Source organism: Nycticebus coucang, chromosome 7, assembly GCF_027406575.1.
Source record: "Nycticebus coucang isolate mNycCou1 chromosome 7, mNycCou1.pri, whole genome shotgun sequence".
Classification (NCBI taxonomy): domain Eukaryota; kingdom Metazoa; phylum Chordata; class Mammalia; order Primates; family Lorisidae; genus Nycticebus; species Nycticebus coucang.
In genome coordinates, this window is record NC_069786.1 from 130,604,908 (window position 1) to 130,629,244 (window position 24,337).

The window sequence follows — 24,337 nt, forward strand, 5'->3', positions numbered from 1 at the left end:
TCCCATCACCTTTGCCATATTCTGATGGTTAGAAGAAAGTGACAGGTTTCATGCACAAATGAGAGGGTTTATCCAAGGGTGTGTCTTCACAGGGTGTGTTGACACACTATTTATTTCTCAAATCTTGTTTGTCTCAAAAGAGCTTGAGAAAGAGATGGCAGAAGTGATGGCAGAAACAGCAATAGACTCAAATGAACACATGTCAGAGGAAACAGGGGACCTGGACCCTATTGAGCCAGTTGACAATGGTAAGGAAGTGATCCACATCCCTGCATTCCTACTCCATCTTGGCCACTAGCTCCTTGAATTCAGTCCCAGTCTATGCCTCAGTTTCTCCATGTACCTAGTGGACATTGCGTCCCAGGTGAAGCTAGAAGTGTGGAGATGTAGCGAAGGCCAGGAGCACATGGGGCACCCCTGTAATGGTCATTTTGACACCACACCTGAGTCATGTTTGTTTTAGGTACCTTCCAACAAGTCACGAACCTCCTGGACATTATTGACAGTGAGTCATCAAAGACAGACACAGCAGGGGCAAATCTTGACATGCGGAAGACCCTGGCCTCAGTAATAATCACAGAAAAGGCCACCATCAAGCCCTTAGTGGTGATGAATGCTCTAATTCATTGCCTGCAGGTGCCAGAGGTAAGACTACCTCACCCTTGGAACCATCCTCTGTGCTCAGCCACTTTTCTCTGCTTGTGTGCCCCTCTGTTACTCAGCACAAATTTACTGACATGGTGCTTGGTGCTGGGACACAGTGATGGGCAAGTCTGTGAGGTGCTTACTCCTTGAAGACCATTAGGGTCTGAGGCTTTCATAAGTTTTTAAAGCTCTTGGATTCTGACATAGAGGGTTTCGGAGCCATTGTCCTAGACCAAATGAGCTGAGTTACAAGGATGTTAAACCAGGTGGGCACAGGGAGCGATAACACACCTGGGCAATGGTGAGATGTATAGCAAGGGTAAGAGACTGGGGAAAAGGATGTTGGAGGGAGTGATGCAAAGTGCAGCTAGAGGCCATAATGGGCTGACAGAGTTTGGACCAGAGTGTCAGAATCTTTTAGAGGGCTTATTAAAACACGGATTTAAATCCCCCAAGAGTTTCTAATTCAGTAGGTTTGGGTGGGGCCTGAGAAGCAGCATTTCTAACATGTTCCCAGGTGATGCTGTTACTGCTGGTCCAGAGACCACACTTTGAGAACTGCTGGATCTTAGCCTATGCTTAGTTGGGGGGTAGGTAGCGAAGGAGTTCTGTAAGCAGAGGAGGTTTTCTACAGAAATCTTTATTTTTTTTTTCATTTTATTTTGATTTTTTCCCTTTCCCTTTTAGCTGACATACAGTAATTGTACACATTTATGGATGTGGAGTGATAGTTCAGAACATGTATATAATGTATAATGATCAAATCAAAGAAATTAGCGTACCCATCACTGCAAACGTTTATCATTTCTTTGTGTTGGAAGCATTCATCATCCTCTCTTCTATGAAGATATACAGTATATTGTTGTTAACTATATTGTTGACTGCCCAAAGGTCTTGTAACAAATTGGTCAACATATGGAGGTGGTCAGCGTAAGGAACTAGGCCTATTGTACTGACATTTACATGTGGTTCATGTCCAGTCTATGAAATTAGGTCAACTTAAGAGGTTCTACTGTATTTTCACTCTACAGTGTAGAGAGCTGTAGAACTTAATCTTTTCTAGTTGCAATTCTCTGTTAACCAACAGCTCCCTAAGCTACCTTCCCCCTACCCTTCCTATACCCTAAGAACCATAATTCTCACATTTCTTTTAGCCCCCACATATGAGAACATGCAGTATTTATCTGTGTATGCCTGGTTCATTTCACTTAACATAATATCCTCCAGGCTTATTTATGTTGCATGAATGACATGATTTCATTTTTTTATAACTGAATATTACTCCACTGTGTGTATACACCATATTTTCTTTATGCACTCATCTGTTGGTAGACATTTAGGTTGATTCTATATCTGGGTTATAGTGAATAGTGCTGCAATAAACATGGGAACACACACACTGTGTGTGTGGGGTGTGTGTATGTGTATTTAATATACTGTTTTTCTTTCCTTTGGATGAATACCACAGCAGTGGGTTGCTGGATTATGTGGTAGTTCTATTTTTAGTTTGTTGAGAAACTTCTGTATGATTTTCTGTGATGGCTATACTAATATACAGTTCCATTCATAGTGTATATTAGTATTTTGATAGACATCGCATTTAATCTATACATTGGTTTGAGTAGTACAGTCATTTTATAACAATATTAGTTTTTCAGACATAAGCATAAGATATCTTTCCATTGTTTTGTGTTCTTTTCAATTTATTTTATCACTGTTTTATAGTTTTCCTTGTAAAGATCTTTTACTTCTTTGGTTAAATTTATTCCTAGGTATTTTGTACTTCTTGTAGCTTTTGTAAATAGAATTGTGTTCTTAATTTATTTTTCAGCTAGTTTGTTATTGGTGTATAGAAACATAACTGATTTTGTATATTGACTTTTTATTCTGGAATTTTACTGAATTTGTTTATTCTAAGAGTATTTTTGTGGAGTCTGTAGGTTTTTCTATACATAAGATCATGTTATTTGCAAAGAGGGACAAACTGACTTCCTCTTTTTAAATCTGGATGCCCTGCCCCTTTTTCTTATCTAATTACTATGGTTAGAATTTCTAGTACTATATTGAACACAAGTGGTGAATATAGGCATTCTTTTCTTGTTTCAGTTCTTGAAGGAAAAGCTTTTGGCTTTTTCCCACTAAGTATAATGTTAGCAGTGGGTTTGCCTATATGGCCTTTATTGTATTGAGGTATTTTCCTTCTATAACTAACATGGTGAGATTTTTTTTATCATGAAGAAATGTTTATCAAATACCTTTTCTGCATCTACTGAAATGATTATATGATTTTAGTTCTTCATTCTGTTGGTGTGATAGATCACAGTTATTGGTTTTTGCCTATGTCAGACCATCCTTGCATTCCTAGGATTCATCATTTGATCAAGATCTACCTGTATTATTATTTGCATGTGTTATTAAATCCAATTTGCCAGAATTTCATTGGGGGATTTTAGAATCTATTTTCTTTTTTTTTATATACCACTTTTTTTTTTTTATTAAATTGTAGCTGTGTACATTAATGTGATAATGGGGCACCATACACTGGTTTCATAGATGGTTTGACACATTTTCATCACACTGGTTAACTTAGCCTTCCTGGCATTTTCTTAGTTATTGTGCTAAGACATTTACTTTCCACATTTACTAAGTTTCACATATACCCTTGTAAGATGCACCCTCCCTCTGCTCCCCTCCCCCCTCCCTCCCCTCCCTTTCCCCTTCCCCCTATTCTTAGGTTGTAACTGGGTTATAGTTTTCATGTGAAAGCCATAAATTAGTTTCATAGTAGGGCTGAGTACATTGGATAATTTTTCTTCCATTCTTGAGATACTTTACTAAGAAGAATATGTTCCAGCTCCATCCATGTAAACATGAAAGAGGTAAAGTCTCCATCTTTCTTTAAGGCTGCATAATATTCCATGGTGTACATATACCACAATATATTAATCCATTCATGGATCGATGGACACTTGGGCTTTTTCCATGACTTAGCAATTATGAATAGGGCTGCAATAAACATTCTGGTACAAATAACTTTGTTATGATGTGATTTTTGGTCTTCTGGGTATATGCCTAGTAGAGGAATTATAGGATTGAATGGCAGATCTATTTTTAGATCTCTAAGTGTTCTCCAAACTTCTTTCCAAAAGGAATGTATTAATTTGCATTCCCACCAGCAGTGTAGAAGTGTTCCCTTTTCTCCACATCCACACCAACATCTCTGGTCTTGGGATTTTGTGATATGGGTTAATCTTACTGGAGTTAGATGATATCTCACAGTAGTTTTGATTTGCATTTCTCTGATGATTAAAGATGATGAGCATTTTTTCATATGTGTGTAGGCCACGCGCCTGTCTTCTTCAGAGAAGTTTCTCTTCAAGTCCCTTGCCCAGCCTGCGATGGGATCACTTGTTCTTTTCTTGCTTATACGTTTGAGTTCTCTGTGGATTCTGGTTATTAAACCTTTGTCGGAGACATAACCTGCAAATATCTTCTCCCATTCTGAGGACTGTTTGCTCGCTTTACTTACTGTGTTCTTGGCTGTGCAGAAGCTTTTTAGTTTGATCAGGTCCCAGTAGTGTATTTTTGAAGCTGCTTCAATTGCCCGGGAGGTCCTTCTCATAAATAGAATCTATTTTCATCAGGATTATTGGTCTGTATTGTTGTTGTTTTCTTTCTGGTTTTGACATAAGGGTAATGCTGGTCTTTTAAAATAAATTAGAAAAATTCATATCTGCTTTGATTTTTTTGTAATAGTTTGAGAAGAGTTAATGTTATTTATTTAAAAGTTTTGTAGGATTCAACAGTAAAGCCATCTGGTTCTGGGGTTCTCTTTTTAGGGAGAAATTTTATTACTGATTCAATCTCATTGCTCATTATAGGTCTGATTAGATATTCTATTTATTTTTAGTCCAATTTTGATAGATTATATGTTCCAGAAATTTATCCATTTCCTCTCAGTTTTCCAATTTGTCATGTAGTTTTTCATAATAGTTTCAAATGACCCTTCATATTTTAGTAGTCTTAGTTATAATGTCTCCTTTATTGTTTCTGACTTTATTTATTTGGGTCTTCTCTCTTTTCTTAATTAGTCTGATTAATAGTTTGCCAGTTTTGTTTATCTTTTTTAAAAAACAACTTTTAATTTTATTGATTTTTTTGGCATTTTTTTGTTGTTGTTTCTATTTTGTTTAGTTCTGCTCTGCTGTGTATTACCTTTTTATCTCTTCTAATTTTCGGTTGGTTTGTTCTTGCAACTCTAGTTCCTTGAAGTACATCGTTAGGTTGTTTATTTCTTTCTTTTCTTTTTGGCCAGGGCTGGGTTTGAACCTGCCACTTCTAGTATATGGGGCCAGCACCCTACTCCTTTGAGCCACAGGTGCCACCCAGTTGTTTATTTCAAATCTTTGTCCTTTTTTGACATAGGCATGTATTGCTATAAACTTTCCCCTTCGTACTACTTTTATTGTATACCATGTTTTTGTTATGTTGTATTTCTATTTTCATTTGTTTAAAAAAAATTTAAGTTTTTTTTTTAAGTTCCTCACAAATTATTTGGCTTTTCAGGAGTATGTTATTTAATATTCATGCATTTGTACAATTTAAAATGTTACTCTTATTAGTAATTCTTATTTTTATTTCATTGTGATCTGAGAAGAAACTCGATATAATTTTGAGTTTTAAAAACTTGTTGAGATTTGTTTTGTGGCCTAACATATGGTCTATTCTGGAAAATTTTCTGTGTGCTGATGAAAAGAAGGTGTATTTTACAGTTGTTAGATGAAATTTTTAAAATTGTCAGTTAGTTCATTTGGTCTATAGTGCAGTTAAGTCCAATATTTCTTTGTTGATTTTGCCTCTAAAAGCTCTGTCCAGTGCTTAAAATGGGATTTTGAAGTCCCCAACTGTTATTATAATGAGGCTTATCTCTTTTTATCTCTGATAATATTTGTTTTGTACAGATATATAGATGGTCTGGTTTTGGGTGTATATACATTTATAAATCTTGTATTTTCTTACTGAATCAATCTCCTTATCATTATATATTTTTTAAGTTTTTGTATTTATAGTCCATTTTGTCTGATTTAAGTATAGCTACTCCTGTATACTTCTGTTTTCTACATGTACGGAATGTTTTCTACATTCAGTCTATATGTGTGTCTTTACAAGTGAAGCAAGTGTTTTGTAGGTAGCATATAGTTGGGTCTCATTTTTTTCTAATCCATTCAGTCAGGCTGTATATTTTAACTGTGGAATTTAAACTGTTTATACATTTAAGGTTGTTACTGATAGTTAATAACTAACTTCTTTCATCTTGTTTTCTAATTGTTTTGCATATACTTTGTCCCTTACTTCCTCCCTTGTTATTTATCTTTGTGGCTTAGAGGTTTTCCGTAGTGATAACATTTAATGCCTTTATCTTTCTCATTAATGTATCTGCTCTACCAGTGGTATACTTTCATGTTTTTTTATGATGAAATATCGTTTTTTTACTTCCAAGTGTGGGACTCCCTTAGCATTTCTTTAGGGCCATTATGGTGGGGATGAATTCCCTCAGTTTTTGTGTGTCTGAAAAATATTTTACTTTTCTTTATTTCTGAAGGATATCTTTGTTGGGTATAGTATTCTTGACCAGCTAGCTTTTTTCCCCCTTTCAGCACTTTGAATATATCATTCTATTCTTCTTATCCCATAACATTTCTGTTGAGAAATCTGTGTTAGTCTGATAAGTATTATCTTATGTGTGACTTAATGCTTTTCTCTTGTTTTTAGAATTTTCTCTTTGCCTTTGAATTTTGACGGTTAAAAAAGCCCCAGAGAGGGCCTTTTAAGATAGAATCTAGTTGATCATCTTTGAGCTTCCTGTATCTGTATGTCCATTTCTGTTTTAAGACTTGAGATGTTGGAAAAAAAAAAAAAAGACAAGATGCTTTCAGGTATTATTTCATGAAATAAGTTTTATTTATTTTTTTCTGCAAATTAAAAACAATTATTATTATTATTAAATAATAGCTGTATACATTAAGGCAATCATGAGTTTTATTTATTTATTTATTTGAGACAAAGTCTCACTATGTCACCCTCAGTAGAGTGGTATCACAGCTCACAGCAATCTCAAACTCTTGGGCTTAAGCAATTCTCTTGCCTCAGCCTCCCAACTAGCTGGGACTACAGGCACCTGCTACAATGCCTGGCTATTTTGTTGTTGTTATGCTTGTTTAGCAGGCCCAGGCCAGTTTCCAACCCTCCAGCCCCAGTATATGTGGCTGGCACCCTAACCACTGAGCTATGGGCACTGAGCCCATGAAATAAGTTTCATATATTTTTCCCTGTCTCTTCTCCTTCTCTAACTCCCCAAATGGTTCTTCTTTAGAAAACTTTATTTGATAGAAAAATGGAGGGCAGCCATGAGGAAGGTGCCTGGATATGTGGACCATAAAACAAAGAGTTTTCAATACAGGATGTTTTTAAATGAAGGTTTTGTTCAGATATGGTGAGGATACTGCCCAGGATATGCTTGATTATAAAAGTTAGTGTGTTACTACAGTTCCCAAAAGGAGGGCCATTGTGTCAGGACACAGAGGGAATGAGAAAAAATTATGGGCCAAAGTCTTTATTATGGTTTCTATGGGAAGGAACGAGTGAGGCAGGATAACAAGTCTTGGGATTGGCTAGTTTGAATAACTTCAGTGGGCTCTGGGACATAGTAGCTGTCCCTAGTTGTATGGTTCCTGGCCTGGGTTATTAAGGGAAGGTGGATAGTGGCCCAGAGTGTCAGAGCCCAATAAAGGAGGTAATTGGGAGGTGGGCTCTGGTTTGGTTGGTATATTATTCTGTTCAGGGTGTCATATGGAATACCATAGACTGGTTTATTTAAACAATAGAAATTTATTTTCTCATAGTTTTGGAGGCTGGAAGTCTATGATCAAGATGCCAACTACTTTGGTTTCTGCTGAGGGCTCTGTTCTTGGCTTGCAGACAGCTTCCCTCTCACCTGGCTTTTCTTTTGTGCATGCACAAAGCTCTCTTGGATCTCCTCCTTTTATAAGGACACCAGTCCCATAAGATTAGGCTCTCACTGTTATGACTTCATTTAACCCTAATAACCTCCCAAAGGCCCCATCTTCAAACACCATCCCAGTGGAGGTTAGGGCTTCAAATACAGATTGTAAGGGAACACATTCAATCTATAACAGTTGTTATGTATTTGAAAATCACATTTGTTTGCTTTCTCTGGGAGTTGGCTAGCTCTGGGAGGGACAGTCTCTCCAGGTTCAGCAAGGCCCCAGATCTCAATGCATCAGGAAATGTAGAAAATAAAAAACATATAATTAATACACAGGCCTTAATCAGTGATCAGTGTAAATAACTAGACAATAAATAAGTAGGCATATTTAAAAAATTAACACACATCAAATATTTCATTTATTCCTTAATTAGTGCAGGAACCAGTAAGATGTTAAAAGAAATTTACCAGGGTGGCGCCTATGACTCAAAGGAGTAGGGCACTGGCCACATATGCCAGAGGTGGTGGGTTCAAACCCAGTCCCGGACAAAAAACTGCAAAAAAAAAAAAATTTACCTATAGATATTTATATTCTTTACCAGAAAATAAAATCCATTTACATACTGCAGACAGACAGGAATCATTTTCATTGCTATGGAGGGAACATTTGTATTGTTATCAGTTTTCTAGGCCTTAACTTATTCTCCTACAGAGCTGCAAAATAGTCCAGGGCAATCAAAGGCAATGAAAGATGTTCACCCCATGGAATCCAGTAATCCCAGAGCTTCCTCCAGTCATCACCAAACACTGCTCTGGAAGGCCATCCAATGATCATTTTTGCTGGTTTCCAAGTCTTTGGCAGTTTTTCCCTTCTGACTATAAATATTCTCCAAAGACTATTCTTTCATAGAAAGGCTGGTTGTATTATAATTTTTCATGCAGCAAGAGTGTTAATTAAGGATACAGGCCTCCTTGAGGTTCCTTTGAACAAATTCTAGAGCATGTGTTCTCAATGTGGTGATATCACCCCCAAGTGGGAAAACTGGAAGGACAAAGAAAATTTTAATTTTTTATATTTAAAAAACAGATACAGCACATAAAGCAGAGATGTTCAACCTTTTTTTCTCCCCTGCGGCACATTGGAAGACTAAGAATTGTCTTGGGCTACACATTAAATATACAAACACTAACAAAAGCTGATTAGCAAGGGAAAAAAAGGTCCATGCATATTTTTTGTGATATCTGACACCACAGATAAGCAAAAAAAAAAAATAAATAAAAGTCCTAACAAAACCAGCATGTGGCCCCCAGGCCATAGGTTGGACACCCCTCACTCATCAATACATAGATAGCATATCTGTGAATTAAAATTTCATGGGGGTTGATTAGAAAAAAAAGTCTAAAAAGGCTCATTAGGGGCAACAGTAATAATGACAGCAACAATAAAAATAATAGTTGAGAAATATTGGTCTTAAGCCATGCAGAACTGAGCAGCTACTAAGGCCATGTAATTAATTTATGCCCATGAGTTATCATAAGAAATCTCTGATTGGAGTTTTACAAACCTCTGGTATGTGCTATTTCTTTTTTTTTTTGTAGAGACAGAGTCTCACTTTAATGCCCTTGGTAGAGTGCCGTGGCGTCACACGGCTCACAGCAACCTCCAGCTCTTGGGTTTACGTGATTCTCTTGCCTCAGCCTCCCGAGCAGCTGGGACTATAGGCGCCCGCCACAACGCCCGGCTATTTTTTTGTTGCAGTTTGGCCGGGGCTGGGTTTGAACCCGCCACCCTCGGTATATGGGGCCGGTGCCCTACGCACTGAGCCACAGGCGCCACCCGGTATGTGCTATTTCAAAACTAGGAAACAAAGGCTAAGATTCCCTCTACTGAATTTCATTGGAACTTATAAATTCTTCTCAAGGTCCTCAAATTTGCTAAAGTTTATGGACTATTAGAAAGCGACCTTCTCCCCCACTCAAGGTTGAGGCCATTTTCCCCAAGAGCTTTGCAGGCAGTGGCCTCACGTAGTGGGAAGTCCACCCTCATTCCTTAAGTGGGCTTGTCCTGCCTAATTAAACAAGTCATTCTCAAATACTATTCTCCAGGTAGTGCAGGCATGCAGTCCATCTGTCCAATCCATCCCAAACCACGTCACTGTAAGTAGTAATAAGTACTACTGATGTAGGAATGAAAAGAGAATGAGAGGCACGTGTTCTGGCCTCACACACTCTCTCACTAGGGTGCAAGGCAGAGTGAATCTGCCTTCTTGGGCTTTCAAGATGGCCAATGGCCAGTGTGTGGAGGACTGATATGTTGACCATGTGACACTTGCCTTGTTGAATATTGACTGACAAGGAAGAGGGAATGGATATACAAGTCACGTGGACTGGGGAGTGGGATGAGTGGGGAGGGAGAAGGGAAAAGGAAGGTCTTGGACATGGAGGAATCAGGATCTGAGACTTATGTGATTGGAGGGTGGTGGTTACCTTTCTCCAGATGGGATGTGGGGAAGGAGGATGGTGGGAGGGAGAGGAGGTGGACATATGGGCCCTCCTGCCCTGCCAGGAATCTTCCCACCCACCATACTTGTTTTCCAGATTTCCACCAAGCGCAAGGTTAACATTTACAACATTCTCCAGGAAATCATCCAGCAGGAGGGGGAGCTGGAGGAGCGGTGTGTCCAGAGGCTGGTCGCCATTGCCTCCAAGGAGATGCGGGAGACCCCAGAGGTGGGAGGGCCTGGGGATCCATCGGTGCTATCCTCTATGAGCCCAGGAGCTGGGCTGTTGGTGTCCTGGCCCTGTGCAGTTACCTCATGGGGCAGGACAGGCTGGGCCCAAAAGCCGGGTGGGCTGGAGAAAGCTGGGGCAGGTGGGTTTCATGAGGCCCTGCTGGCAGTGGTGTCACCACTCTCCCACCCCAGCAGATGGAGAACTATGTGAAGGCAGAGGTGGCCAGTGACACCCTGGTGGCTCTGTCCCGAAATCACTTCAGCTTGGTCATGTACGAGCTACAGCATCACCTCAAGCCCCTCAACCTCACGGATGAATTTGTCATTGTCACCTTGGCCAAGCTGGCCAATGGCAATGGTAGGCACTCAAAGGTTGTCAGCCCAGGTCTTGGTCCCTTCCACCTTGGCTCCCTCTGGGTCTCTGCCTCTCTCTGCCTCTACTTCCCTGTCTCTGTGTTTACCTCTGCCCCTCCCTGTCCATCTCTTTTAACTCTGGCATTTCTTCTTTATCTCCGCCTGACTCTTTGCCTCCCTCAGCTGTTAAGATTCTCTCCGTGTGTTTCTGCCTCTCATTTTCATCTTGTTTTTCCTCTCTCCCTCCATCTCTCCTGCCCTCCCATCCTCTTTCCCTCTCTCCCCTGTCTCCCCCTGCCTGCACCATACTGTCTGTCCGGTCTTCCAGTCTTGCCTTCTCCCTTTATTTCCCTTCCCCCTCCCTGTCATCCCACAAACATGTGCTGAGCCCCTGCTCCATGCAGGCCTTGTGGCAGGTACCTGACCACAGCATTGAATGAGACCCGCCTGGCCCCTGCCCTCAGAAGAGACCATAAGCCAAACACAGAATTTGATGTTCCTGTGAGGTGACAGCTGTCTGAGCTTAGAATGAGGGGAGGGAACCTCCTTTCTGCAGGGGTCTCGGTGATATTCAGCCGAGACCTGCAGGGTGAAAGGAGGATGTCCCTGTGAAGAATGGGATGGCGGAGAACATGCCACACAGTGGGAACATCGAGTGCCAAGGCAGAAAGACAGGGATGGGCTTGGTTTCTCTGAAGAACTGAGGCTGGCCTTGGGGAATCAGGGGAGATGGGTGTAAATGAGGCGGAGGGTAAGGCAGGGCCCCAGGGCCTTGGTAAGGAGTCTGCACTTGGTGTGGGAGTTAGAGGACGCCACTGAAGAACACTAAGCTGCAGACCTTCCTGGCTGTCGTGTGCGGTGATGGCACATTGAGCAGAGGTGGGAGGCAGCTGTGGGTGAGACCTGCTGGGGAAGGGGGGAACAGGTGAAGGAGAGGAGAGTGAAACACTGGGGGTGCAGTGGGTCATTTCTGGAATTGGGGGCTCAAGCAGAGAATTCTGTTTTGTACATACTGAGCTTTCCTCCCTTGTGAGCGGTCTCGGTGGAGAGGTGGCGTGAGCAGTTGACTTGTGGATGCAGAGTTCAGAGGGCAGGTCTGGTCCTGGCCTTTGGTCAGGGTGACCTCAGAGTGTCAGTGATGTTCAAAGCCATTAGCACCCAAGAAGTGAGAGTAGAGAGGGGCCCAGCACTGAGGGGGCCCAGGAGGGTTGGAGGAGAACTCACTGGCAAGGAGACAGTGGGGGCGCGGCCCTGCCAGAGGATGGTAATTCACAAGGGTGGAGGCACCAGGTTGGTCCATTTCTGCTGAGGGGTCCAGTGAGCTAAGCCTGGAGAAGGTGGGAGTGGGAGAGCCTCAAGACATGCCAGGGCATGGCAGAGGTGTTCCCCCGCTCTGGAATGCTGGGGGCTGGAAGCACTGGGCAGCAGGTTGTCCTCTGTGCCTTCTCCCTGTGACCTCTCCCCCAACCCCACAGTGTTTGAGTTTATGCCGTATATGGGCATCACCCTGGCTACCATCTTCACCATGTTGAGGCTCGCCAACGAAGCCAAGATACGCCAGGTGATCTGTAGTGGTGCGTGTCCCACTTGGGCCTGCAGGTGTGGCCTGCTCAGGTGCTCCAGGGGGAAAGCAGAGTAGGGAGCAGGTGGTGGTGGTGGTGGGGCCATGTGCTGTTCATTTGTTCCCAATAATTTTGCTCAGTTGCCTGCTTTGTTTGGCTTCTGATTAGGCCTCTGGGGGGAGGAAGGGGGTGAGACACAGTGGGTGCTTTTTAAAAGATCCTGGCTCAGAGGTTGGAAACTGTCACTTGACTCCATTTAGCTTGCTTTGTACATAAGTCACAATGAATGTTTTGAGACAGCCTGTGCCAAGGTCCATTATTTCACTTCCAAGAAACACAGTCGACAGTGTCCTTTCTGATTCACCTGCGCAAGTGGCAACCTTCTCGGCTTATGGGTATTGCTGGGATGGCTTCATTTCTTTCCATGCCCATGGAGTTTATGTTTCTTGATTTTTGTTTATCTCAATGCTTTCATAATGACCCTTGTAGCTGAGCATTTCAGGAAGGGCAATGGACATTCACAGGAGACACAGGGAAACTGTTTCTATTTTGGCTTTGACTTGGGCAGGTCTTTGGTGCTACTTAAATCTGATCACCTTCCCAGTGATCACTTAACCTTCACCTGGGCTAAAAACCCCTGGTGCCTAAGGAGGATCATGTCCAATGTGCTTGCTTCCCTCTGCAGTGAAATCCCTGGGATGCGGGTAGAAGCCTGCCAGGCCCTGTCCTTGACCCAGTGGTCTCTAGAGGGAGGGGCCAGACACCCCTGTGGGCTCAAGTCTCACTCCCAGGGGCGTGGGGGCAATAGGGAGTTGTGAGGGGCTGGAAGGCATACAGCAGGCCGCCAGAGGCAGAGATGGGGGAGTCCCCGCCTCAGGTGGGCAAGGAAGGGTTTGTTTTGCCTCTGCTCCCTCTGGCTCCACCTGCGTCTCTCCCTGCGGCTGATAGCCATGGAGACCTTCTGTGACACGGTGCAGTTTTACCTGCGGCACCTGGAGGACAGCGTGTACCCTGTGATGACCGAGGACCAGTTTGCTCTGAAGGTGTTCCCAATGTATCGCTACTTTGTGACCGTATGGCTGAGGCAGCACAACCCTGAGGTGAGATGGGCCCTTCTTAGGAAGGCACCCTAGTCCCTCTGGTCACAGTTGTCCAGCCCGTGGGGTCGGGAGTTGCTGAGAGACCACTGGGTCCAGCCTCACTCCCAGGACCCCAGAGCACAGTGACCTGATTTATGGCAAAGCCGGGAAACGTGTGAATGCTGAATGGCATGGACCTGCCAGCCTCACTTTTCGAGGCTGGCCTTGGGAAAGGGCCCTGAGGAATTCTGGATGGGGGTGGGTGATCATTCTGAGAGCACTGGTCACATGCTGGGTGCCCTCTCTCCATCTTACCTACAGGAGCTATTTCCACACCAACTCTATGTTATAGAACTATTTTATTAACACAAAGGGTTTCCATGAGGAAACTGAGCACAGAGGGGTTATGTGCCTGCTTGAGGCCACCCAGCTGGTAAGTGGGACGTAGACCTGGCGGTCCAGCTACACTGCCTCACGTTGCTGGACGAGGCCTCAAAGTTTCTTCTGAATTCCTTCCATCACTTGTCCTTTTATTCTGGAGATGTGGGTGAAGTCAAGGCTTGCTGAGTGAGGGGTCCTGGGACCATGAGTCAGAGAGCTCACTTCCTGTGGCAGGTGAAGCTGGGGGTCATCAAGGCCCTGAAGCCCATGCTGAAGCTCCTTCTCCCCAACGACGACCTGCGGGAACAGGTCTACGACTACATCCCCCTGCTGCTGGCTGAGTACCAGGGCGGCATGGAGGCCCTCTTCATCACGCAGGCGAGGCCCCACCACGGCCCTGGGCAGGAGACCCAGGGAGTTTACAGCTCCTAGGTGTCGGGGGAAGGTGTCACCTGGGTGCAAGGTGGGGATGTCAGATATTCTGGGATCGTGTCAGCAGACCTAACACCTGTGGCCTGTGGAGGGCCGTGGAGCCCAGCACCTGTAGGGCTTATGGGAAAACAGTGCTGCCATCCAGGTGGACGGGACCAGGTTCTGAAAAGTCTTGGCAGCCATGGTGAGGTTGTGACCTTTGTAAAACAACACAAATTTATTCTCATAGTTCTAGAGGTCAGAGGCTCAAAACCAGGTGTCACCTCCTTCTGCAGGCTCTGAGACAGAAAGCATTCTTGCCCCTACCAGCTTCTGCTGGCCCAGGTATTCCTGTGGTAGTGGTGACATCACTCTAATCTCGTCCTCCACTGTCACATGGCCTCCTCCTCTGTGACTCTGTGTCCTCTTTTCTTCTTGTAAGGGCACCCACCTTTCAGGCAGGATGACTTCACCTCAAGTTCCTTAACTAATTACACCTGCAAAGACTTGATTTCCCTGTAAGGTCACATGCTCAGGTTCTGGGTGGACATGGATTTTGGGAGGACACCAGTCAATTCTTGACAACCTTTGACCTGAGCGTGGCTGGGGCTGACGTTTCTCATAAGGAGTGACTTGTGTACAAATGGGGCACCATCTTTAGCTATAAAGCAAGTGGAGGAGAATGAATGAAACTGATTTAGGAACCATCTGTGCATCATTCTGTCTAAATAATGGGATTCCCTTCCAAGAGAATAGGAGAGAAAGATGAAGAAGGCCTTGACTGCCACACTCCTGCCTAGCCAGCACTTCCTGGGCCTTCCTGTGCGTGGGAATGGTCTGGGGGCTGGGTGCAGTGAGGCTGGGTGCAGTGGGGGCTGGGTGCAGTGGGGGCTGGGTGCAGTGAGGCTGGGTGCAGTGGGGGCTGGGTGCAGTGCAGGCTGGGTGCAGTGGAGGCTGGGTGCAGTGGGGACTGGGTGCAGTGGGGACTGGGTGCAGTGGGGCTGGGTGCAGTGGGGACTGGGTGCAGTGGAGGCTGGGTGCAGTGCGGGCTGGATTCAGCAGGTCTGAGTTAGGGCTTTAGAGTCTCTCTTTCTAATTATCTCTCAGGGGATGCTTATCCCACTGATCAAGGAGTCCACTCAGTAGCAAGGGACAGGGTTTGACCTTGAGTTGGTGGAAGGTCACCTGCCACCATTTGCCCATCCCCTGCAGGTCTTGAGGCAGATCCTGGAAATGTCAGTCACCACCAACACCCCTGTGCCCCAAATGCAGCTACATACCATTTTCACAGAACTGCACATGCAGGTGAGGCCAGCTGGCCAGCTGGGCGAGGACATTCTAGGGATGGGTCAGCAGGAAGAAGAAGCAGGGTGCTTCAGGAAGTCACCTGATACCCCACTCAACTCACTTGTGTGCCTCTGTGTCCCGCTGGGGAGTGAGGCCATGGTACCCTTGCAGCCTCAGGCATGGGAGGCTGGGCTGCCCCTGCACCTGTGCCCTGTGAGCTCCCCACCTCCCTGCACGCCCCTCCCCAGGTGTGCACCAAGGTCTCGAGCCAACATCAGTACAGCAACCAGAACCTGGCAGAGATAGTGCACTGCTTCGTGGCCCTGGGTGAGGCTCCTCTCAGGGCGTTCCCTGTCTGCCCCCAGGTTTGTGGGGAGCCCTTGCCCCTCTGAGTGCTGGACCTGCGGTGGGCCCAGTGGGTATGACCAAAGTCATCCTTCCATCTGCAGCTCGCTCCTACCCCAAGGAGCTGATGAAGTTCTTCTTTAGCCAGATGGAGATGAGTAAGGAGGCCATCCGAGTGGGGACTCTGGCCCTGATCAGGGCAGTGGTGAGCGCAGATGGTGAGCAAGGTGGGCAGGTGGGTGGGGGTAGGGCAGGCTGGTTTGCATGTCTGGGCATTTGCTGCTTTTATAGAGAATCCTCAGTGGGCCAAGGGAACCAAGGTTCTCAGTTACTTTACATTTTCTAACCTTGGACTAATCAGCAATGTTCCCCCCCCCCACCCAACATTTTGATTCTGAATGTCAAACTACTAATCTGAATCCTATCACTGACCTCCAAAGCTAGATCAAAGGCTGGATATAAGTCCTAAATATATCACATGGGCATAACCCCAAGCCCTATGGATTCAATGCTCGACCTTAGTCTAACCCCCAGATTCTAATCCCTAAGCCCAAACTCTAAATCTAGCTTTGATCTCAGAAGGGAACCACTGTCTCTAACCAAGGCTAGTGCCCATCCTGTACCTTTGTGTGGATTTGAACAACCCTGCCCCTGTTGGTAGCATGCAGCCCTGTAGGAACATAATGGTTAGAAGATGGGGGCAACTCCCACTCAGCCCTAAATCCAGGTGCCTTTGTGCAGTGCACAACCTGGACAACTGTACAAAAAGGACCTTCTGAGCGGCGCCTGTGGCTCAGGGAGTAGGGCGCCGGTCCCATATGCTAGAGGTGGCGGGTTCAAACCCAGCCCCGGCCAAAAAAAACAACCACCAAAAAAAAAAAAAAGGACCTTCCACTGACATTAAACCTCTCTGTTAAAGACATGCAAATTTAAATAACAATTTTTTTTTTAACTATCTGATGAACAGAGATAATAAAGATGATGGCTACAGTTAGCCTGGCCATTTTTCTATAAAAGGCCAGATTGTAAAAGCATTTTTAGCTTTTGTTATAGTCTCTATAACAATTATTCAGCTCTGCTATTGTTGAGCAAAAGCAACTGTGGACTGCTGAACAGGCTGTGTTGCAGGAAAACTTTATAAAAGAGGCTTTGGGCTTGATTTAGCCTTCAGGCTATGCTTTGCTCCTTTCTAGTCCAGGGTTACAAGGAATCAACCTCTAATACTTCATTGATGCAGTTGTAAGTTGATAAAACGATTCTGGGTGCTCAATTGGATAGGGGCCATAACTTGGGTCCTATGATTGAACTTTTTGTCAGCTGTCTAAAGGGAATAATTCCCAAAGGTAACTGGACAAAGATGTTCATTGTAACTTTGTGTTAAAAGCAAAACATTTTAAAAAGCCTAAATGTTTTTCTAAGGGGAATTTGTAGGCTAAATAATTTATCTGCATAAAGAAAGATTATGTAGCCATTAAAAAGGGTATGGTTGGCCGGACATGGTGGCTCATGCCTGTAATCTCAGAACTTTGGGAGACAGAGGCAGGAGAATTGCTTGAGGCCAGGAGTTTGAGACAAGTCTGGGCAACATAGCGAGACTCTGTCTGTAAAAAAAAATAAGAAAAATTAGATGGGAATGGTGCCATGTGTCTGTAGTCCCAGCTACTCAAGGGGCTAAAGTAGGATGACTGCTTGAGCCTAGGAGTTGGCGGCTCCAGTGAACTATGGCAACACTGCTGTACTCTATCCTGACAGAGTGAGAGTCAGGCTCCAAAAAAAAGGAATCCACCTACACCTTTTGTGGAAAAGCTGCCCTCTCTGTATTAATTGTAACATACCGCATAGGTTGACAGTGTTTATAGCACGACCCCAGTTATGTGAAAGAAATACGTTTATTTATGCATGGACAAGTTTAGAAGGCCACACCTAACCTATTAAGTAAATTTTTATTTCAATTTTGCAATGACCATATACCATTTTTTAATAACCAGAAATAAAGTTTTCTACTTGTACCATGTTCCCTTAATGCCTGATCACCCTGCCACCTTAGAAACTTAGCAGCAGTAACACTGATTCCTGAGCGTGGCATCCACTTGCATGTCTAACTCTACCTGCATTCATACTGGACCTCTCCAGAACCTTCTCACGGCTCTGTCTCATCCCCTTACTCCTCCTCTTTGATTGGGTCTCCACTAGCAAATACTCAGCCAGCCCAGTCAATGTTACACCATTCATTGCTCACAGCAGCTCTGTTATTATATCCACGTTTTGCAGGTGAGGAAACTGAGGTACAGAGGGCCTCAGTAGTCCACCTGAGGTCACAGAGCTGGGGTGTGGTGGAGCCAGGATTTGAACCCAGGCAGCTTGGCATCAGGACCCATGCTCTTCACAGCTGTGCTTGGCAGCCCCTGCATGCCCAGAGCTGTGTTCCCAGCTGCAAGGCACTAAAGCGCTCTTAGGAGGAGACCTTGCCCTCAGGGATCATCCACTCTGCTTCCAATGAGGCACAGCAAAGCAATGGCCAAGGGGCAAGGCGGGAAACAACAGCCCTCCACCCCCAGGCCAGTGGGGAGGGTGCTGCTGAGTGTATTGAGCAGGGAGGAAGGGGACTGGGAGAGCCTGGCCAGGCTGATGTCCAAGGAAGTGCCTCTGAGCTGAGGATGTTGGGGGAGAGAACACAAGGCCGTTATGGGACGAGCCACCTGATGTGTGCCTGGGCCGCAGCCCTCCAGCCAGCTTTCCTCTTTCAGAGCCCAGGATGAACATCAGGACCATCTACATGGCCATCCGGGTGGTCAAGAACACCCTCTCTGACACCCGGTCCAAGGTGAAGGGCAGAGGGAGGAAGGGGAGGGCGCTCAGGGCACCTGCTGGGGGACAGAGGATGGCTCTGGCCCCCTGCCCAGCTCTATGGAGCTATACTTTCGTGGCTTTTGCAACACAATCTAGTTTGGGGTCTTGTTGGCATGGGGTTGAGGCTCTGTTCTCAAGTCCCCCCCGCACTCCCCTTCCCCCCAGCTGGAGTTTTCTCTATGTGTCTCAGGCGCCCCCTTTGGACAGAGGAGAGGCCGAGCAAACCAAGAGCTGCTCAGCTACTGAGGGATTTTTGAGGTCTATATTGCATGTGAAAAAAGCAAATGAGGGGCACACCCCCTTCTTCCCACAAAAAGTCTGAAAACCACAGTCCCAGGCTCCATGGTGGCCACAGCTGGCTCAGAGTGAGACTGAAGAGTGCAGAGGAGGGAAGAAGGGCTGGGCTGCAGACAGCACGGCTGCCTTCCACACACAGCTGGGCTGTGAAGGGGAGAGAAGGGAAGCTTGCTCTGCATCTTACCCACGCCTGCCTGGAGCCCCCTGCCAGAGCTGCTGAGATGAAGCAGTCCACATTAGAAGGGGGAGAGGGACCCTGTGTCTCTTCAAGGCTCCATAGTGGCTCTCGGCAGGGCATGCTGCACAGTGGACACCTGGGTGAGACTGGGGTGGCAGACAGAGTGGGCAGTAGCTGGGTAGCCCCTTTTCCCCCAGAGCACCCCTTATTCCCAGCTGTCTCATGTCACAGGATTGAGTGTCAGATGCCTGCCCTAGAGCCTACCCCAACCCTGGCACACCCACTGCACTGTCCCCTTAGGTGAGGATGGCTATTCTTCGTATCATTGGCCAGTTGGCTCTGTCTGGATACCAGGAGAGGATCAAAGGCTGGGGGCTGAAGTATGTGTCTGTGCAGCTGACCTTATCCACCTACAAACTGGTGAGTGGCCCCAACATACATTCAGACCATGGAGTAGCTGGCCTTTGGAAATAGGTTCCGAAGTGCTGAGGGAAGGATGCCACTCAGTGCCCCTGAGTCTGTAGCCGCACATCTGTTTCCGGCATAAGTGCACAGATACACAATGAGCCTGAAGGTAAGGATGTGTGCAGTCCCACAGGCAAAAGACCCATGCACAGCTCTGAGCATCCCGGAGACCCAGCATCTGGGCATGGCGCTGCTGAGGGGGTGAGGAGACCACACCTGCCAGCCCACGAGTGGGAACCCCATGGCCCTGTTTTCCAGACAAACCGCCGGGAGAACTTATGTCAGAGGGACTTGGAGGAGAAGATGGTCCACAAAGTCACCATGGACACCGTGAAGATTTTAACCTCTTCTGTCAGTGGGATGACCAATGTGAGTGGGCCCTGCCCACTTGACATGCTGGGGCTGATGAATCCTGTCTCCAGGTTGAGGGCAGGAGAACCAAACATGCCCCTAATCCTGCACCTTTGCTTTGCTCCTTCCATTCCCATTGCCTGGGGTCTGTGGGGACTTCCTCTTCTAATTGCCTGCAAGAATTCAAGACCCAGTTCCAACACCAGGTCCTTGATGGGAACTTACTTTTCATTTCTGTGCCTCCAGAAGCCAGGGTAGTGCCTGGCATATAGCAGGTCTCCCTTATTGCCTGAGGTGTGCCTATTACTTTTAAAGTCCCTTTAGTTCAGGCAGGGGTGTGTGTGTGTGTGTGTAAAGAAGTGATTTTCATGGTCAAATTCTGTAAACATTTATCAAGTTCCTACCATGTGAACAACATGAGGATGTGCCCTAAGAGGGCTCAGTACAACCCCCAGGGGTTTTCAAGCTATAGGAGAAACCAATGAGGCAACTTTGGCAATGAAATGTGATATAGTGATAAGATAGGAAAAATTTACTCTAAGAGCATCAAGGAGGGAATGAGGCCAAAGACGAGCTGTTTCCTGTCCAGGGGCAGCTTACTGTGATTCCAAAGACAATGAAAATAACAATCACAGCTTTAGCTCAGGCAGCATCTGCAGATAGCAGGCACTGTGCTAGGTGTGCAGCATGTCCAATCCCAATCATACCAACATGCTATGGGGCAGTTTCTCCTATCATATTGTCCCAATTTTGTAGATAAAGAAACTAAGGTCTAAAGGGACTCATTTATTTGCTCAAGGCCTTAAGTCGAGCCAGGATTAGAATGCCCTTTCCTATTCATCATGCTGCCTTTCTGGGGGAACCCAGGAACTGGGGTGGAGGTGGGGGGCGTCTAATCCTGGCAGTTGAAACAGGTCAGGCCACTGTGCTTGTTAGCTGGTAGCCCAAGAGCTTCACTTTAAACTCCTAAGGATGTGGGTGGAGTGAAGGGGACCCACAATCCACTGGGGATGTTGAGGGCTCTTAAGGCCCTTAAACAGACCAGATGAGACCTGCCCATGTTGTTGAGGATCATCTGCTACGGTCTATGGACTTCCATCGTATCTACAAAATACTTCCTTGGCAGTACCTGGATTACTTTTTGACTCAGTACTGGGTACTCTCCCTAGCTGAAGTGACACATAAAATTGATCATCACAACTGGCAGGTTCAGTGGGACCATCTTCCCAAGTGCACCTGCAGAAGACTTGGGAGCAGAGGGAGGGCCCAGATGAAGATGATGGAGTGGGGTTGGTATGAGGCTGGCAGGGGCAGAGATTGGGCAGAGCGCATGCTGGGTCTGGCAGGGACTGGCTCTGTCATCACAACAGGGTCAGGGTGATATAGATGCACTGACAGAGACTGGGGTTGGTGGTGGAGCCAGTTTAGAGCTGAGGCTTCTGGTGATCAGGGAACAACTCTGAGGACCTGAGGCTGAGCTGAGTCCGTGGGTTCAGCCTGACACTCTGCTTGGGTGGCTGGGACACCACAGCTAATCCTGGACCCTGTCTCCCACCTGTACCCCAGGAGTTTTGGGTGAGGCTCCTGTGTTATATCATGGAGACAGACTACACAGAGGCCCTGACCCCCATCTGTGTCAGCCTCACCAACCTAGCAGAACGCCAGCTCCACGGCGAGGATACAGAGGCCGGAATAGCGGGCAAGAGTAGGCATGGTGAGCAGCCTCACTGAACCAACCAGGGAAATGAAGGCGGGCTCCTTGTGTCGGAATGTTCACCCCACACACCCTCAACCCCCATTCCCCTACTCCTGGAAGCATCTGGAACCCTGCTAGATAGGTAAAATCTAAAGCTTACCCTTGTACCCAACGAGATGTTAGAATTGGGCACACTTCCCCCTGGTGGCCCATTCTTTATGTCCCCGTCCCCATGGCCTGCACCCCTGATCCACATGCTTGGCCCAGACCCCACCCTGGGGAGCTCCTGGCCCAGCCTCTCTCCAGCTGTGACCTTCCTGAGCCTCTTCTCTGCTCAGCCTCTCTGGGCCAGCTGAAGATGATGGAGTGGGGAGAGCTACAGCCATCCCATCTCCAGCCTTACAAGTCACCCCCACCAGAGGCCACCTGGTGTGGGCACCGTCAACACCCGTGTTTGGTGCAGTCCCCCAGCCTGGGTCCAGGGTTTCACAGGGATGTGCATGGCTGGTGCAGAGGTGATTCAGGGAGGCCTCTAGCATCCAGGGACAGCAAACGGCACGGCCTTCTCTCTGAATTTGATCTGAGCAAGCCAGCCAGATGACACACTGAGGCCTTCTTTGTGTCCTGCTCGCCCTGCCCCTGCGGTTAGGTCCCCTCCTAGGCCCCTGTACCTCAGCTTCTCCGCAGGCCTGTCCCTACCCCTGCTCATCTGTCCAAGCACTTCCAGTTTGCATGGGCTCATTGACTTCCAAAGCCTGCAGCGAGACAAGAGAAAGCACGGGGGTGTCTAATTACTGTTGCTCAACAGAGGCCGAGATTCACAGTAGGAAACAAAACACTGTTGTGGCCTGTCCACTACAAAATGGGCATGGCCTGAAAACACACCTTTTAGACCTCAGCTGACGAGTGCAGTTCTCCCCTCTTTCTAGGATAAGTCAATTATGACATTTCTTTATAGAAAAATCCCTGTGCCACCCTGTTCTCCATTGCCGTGATGGGGCAATGAGATCATGTTAGGGAAGCACATTCCAGGGCAAAGACCCCTTGGGGGACTCGGAGTATGGGGGCACATCTTGGTATGGGCTGGCAGCCTCTCTGAGGCTGTATCTCCTTCTTTCTCAGTGGACTTGCCTGCACCTCAGAAGTTGCTGGCCCGTCTTCTGGTGAGTAGCTAACCTGCACTACCAGGCCATGCCCTGTGACACCTCCCCCTTGAGCTCCTAATTCCAGAGCCCAAGGGTAGGAAGGACTCAGGGTACAATGAAGGAGTCAGACACTTGGACAGGACAATTCCAACAGGACAGAGCAGTCCATCTCCTGTCATCCTTCTTGGGTAGATGTGGCAGGGGCCAAGGTCAGACCTGCTCCTAGACTCCTCTGTCCATGGTGTCTCTGGGGCACTGCCAATGGTTTGCCTACACCTAGTTTGCCTACACCTGGGCTCAGTACTGGAGCCATGAGTCTTCCTCTTCATGGTAACTGTGGATGCTAATCCATGTTCCACTGAGGCCTGGGCTAGGGAGGGACCCCATGCTGGACCCATCACCTCCTCTTCTTCCTGCAGGGTCCTCAGCAGGGACTCCCTATGCCCCTGGAAAGCCTGAACTCTGTTTGAAACCACCCATCTTTCCCAGCCCCTCCTTTTGTAAGTGAGCACAGTGAGCTTGACTAGAGCTTTGGTGCCCTTCAGGTGCTGATGTCATCACCCTATAAGGGGGAGAGCCGTGGGGTGGCCATGCTCAATCTCCTAAGGACCCTGAGCCAGAGCATCGCACCCACTATGGCTGACATGTGGGATCAGGAGATACCACAGCTTGTCCAATACCTGGAAGGTGAGGTGCCTGGGGAACCCTCTCTGACTCAACCCTCCACTCCATCCCTGTCTTGGAGTCCTGATCGTGTGGCTTGAACAACAAAAGAGCCAAGGCTCAGGGTGGACCCAGACAGCCTACTTTGGCTTTGAGAATGGCTGATCAGTTTGGAAAGGTAGGGGCAGAGTGCAGTGTGTGGTGGGCTCGTCCTTGGATGTGTTCTGGATGCCAGGCCAAGGAGGCCAATTCAAGAGTCAGTGGGCAGCAGGTGTGACTATGCCTACATTCCTGCAGAGCACACTGAGTTCACTTGGAACCAGAAAGCCTGGGAGGACAAGCTAATTCAGGTGAGGGGCCAGTCTGCTGCATGGGGATGGAGGAGGGAGAGGGGTAGTGGATGGCAGGACATTGCATGAGATTGGCAAGGGAGGAGTTTCAAAGCCTCGGAAGGACATGTTCTCCTGTCAAAGATGATTTGGGGAGTACAAAGTCCATACTATGTCTGTCAGTGGGGAGAACAGAGAGAGCCTTCCACACAGGGGAGCCAAATGCTCAGGAAAGCAGCTAGGGGTGACACTCTTCCTGCCACTCCCAGACCCACAGATCATTAGCACTGGGTCAGGGATCTATGGACTAAGTAATCTAGAGATGTGGGAATGGGAAACCAGAGAGGCCAAGTTGTTATTCAAGGTCAAATAGCATTCCTAAAGCCCAGGCAAGAATGGGGCTAGGGGCCCTTGTCCCCTGCCATCAATGTCTTCTTCCTCCCCAGTTTCTGAGAAACTCCCTCAAGAAGACCCGGGGTTCCAGCTGGAGCCTGCGCCTGGGCAAAGAGCTGAGCAACCAGATTGAGAGCTTTGACAGCCCCTCTCTAGAGAAGGTTCACC

General features: G+C 46.8%; 1 protein-coding gene across 2 annotated transcripts in view; it reads left to right on the forward strand.

The window, feature by feature from the left end:
• Window positions 1–140: 140 nt before the first annotated feature.
• Window positions 141–24,337, forward strand: part of MROH2A (maestro heat like repeat family member 2A) — a 51,519-nt gene continuing 27,322 nt past the window's right edge. Inside the window, exons 1-18 of one of the 2 annotated variants that reach the window (XM_053597281.1) lie at window positions 141–248; window positions 464–645; window positions 10,250–10,381; window positions 10,579–10,741; window positions 12,213–12,311; window positions 13,248–13,399; window positions 13,994–14,137; window positions 15,383–15,475; window positions 15,706–15,784; window positions 15,907–16,020; window positions 18,550–18,626; window positions 19,428–19,547; window positions 19,851–19,961; window positions 21,510–21,657; window positions 22,762–22,802; window positions 23,330–23,471; window positions 23,745–23,797; window positions 24,223–24,330. In XM_053597281.1, coding sequence (XP_053453256.1) covers window positions 155–248; window positions 464–645; window positions 10,250–10,381; window positions 10,579–10,741; window positions 12,213–12,311; window positions 13,248–13,399; window positions 13,994–14,137; window positions 15,383–15,475; window positions 15,706–15,784; window positions 15,907–16,020; window positions 18,550–18,626; window positions 19,428–19,547; window positions 19,851–19,961; window positions 21,510–21,657; window positions 22,762–22,802; window positions 23,330–23,471; window positions 23,745–23,797; window positions 24,223–24,330 — 2,052 coding nt within the window. In that variant the 5' untranslated portion in view covers window positions 141–154. The remainder of the gene's footprint in view (window positions 249–463; window positions 646–10,249; window positions 10,382–10,578; window positions 10,742–12,212; window positions 12,312–13,247; window positions 13,400–13,993; window positions 14,138–15,382; window positions 15,476–15,705; window positions 15,785–15,906; window positions 16,021–18,549; window positions 18,627–19,427; window positions 19,548–19,850; window positions 19,962–21,509; window positions 21,658–22,761; window positions 22,803–23,329; window positions 23,472–23,744; window positions 23,798–24,222; window positions 24,331–24,337) is intronic. The other variant, XM_053597282.1, reaches the window with a different exon arrangement.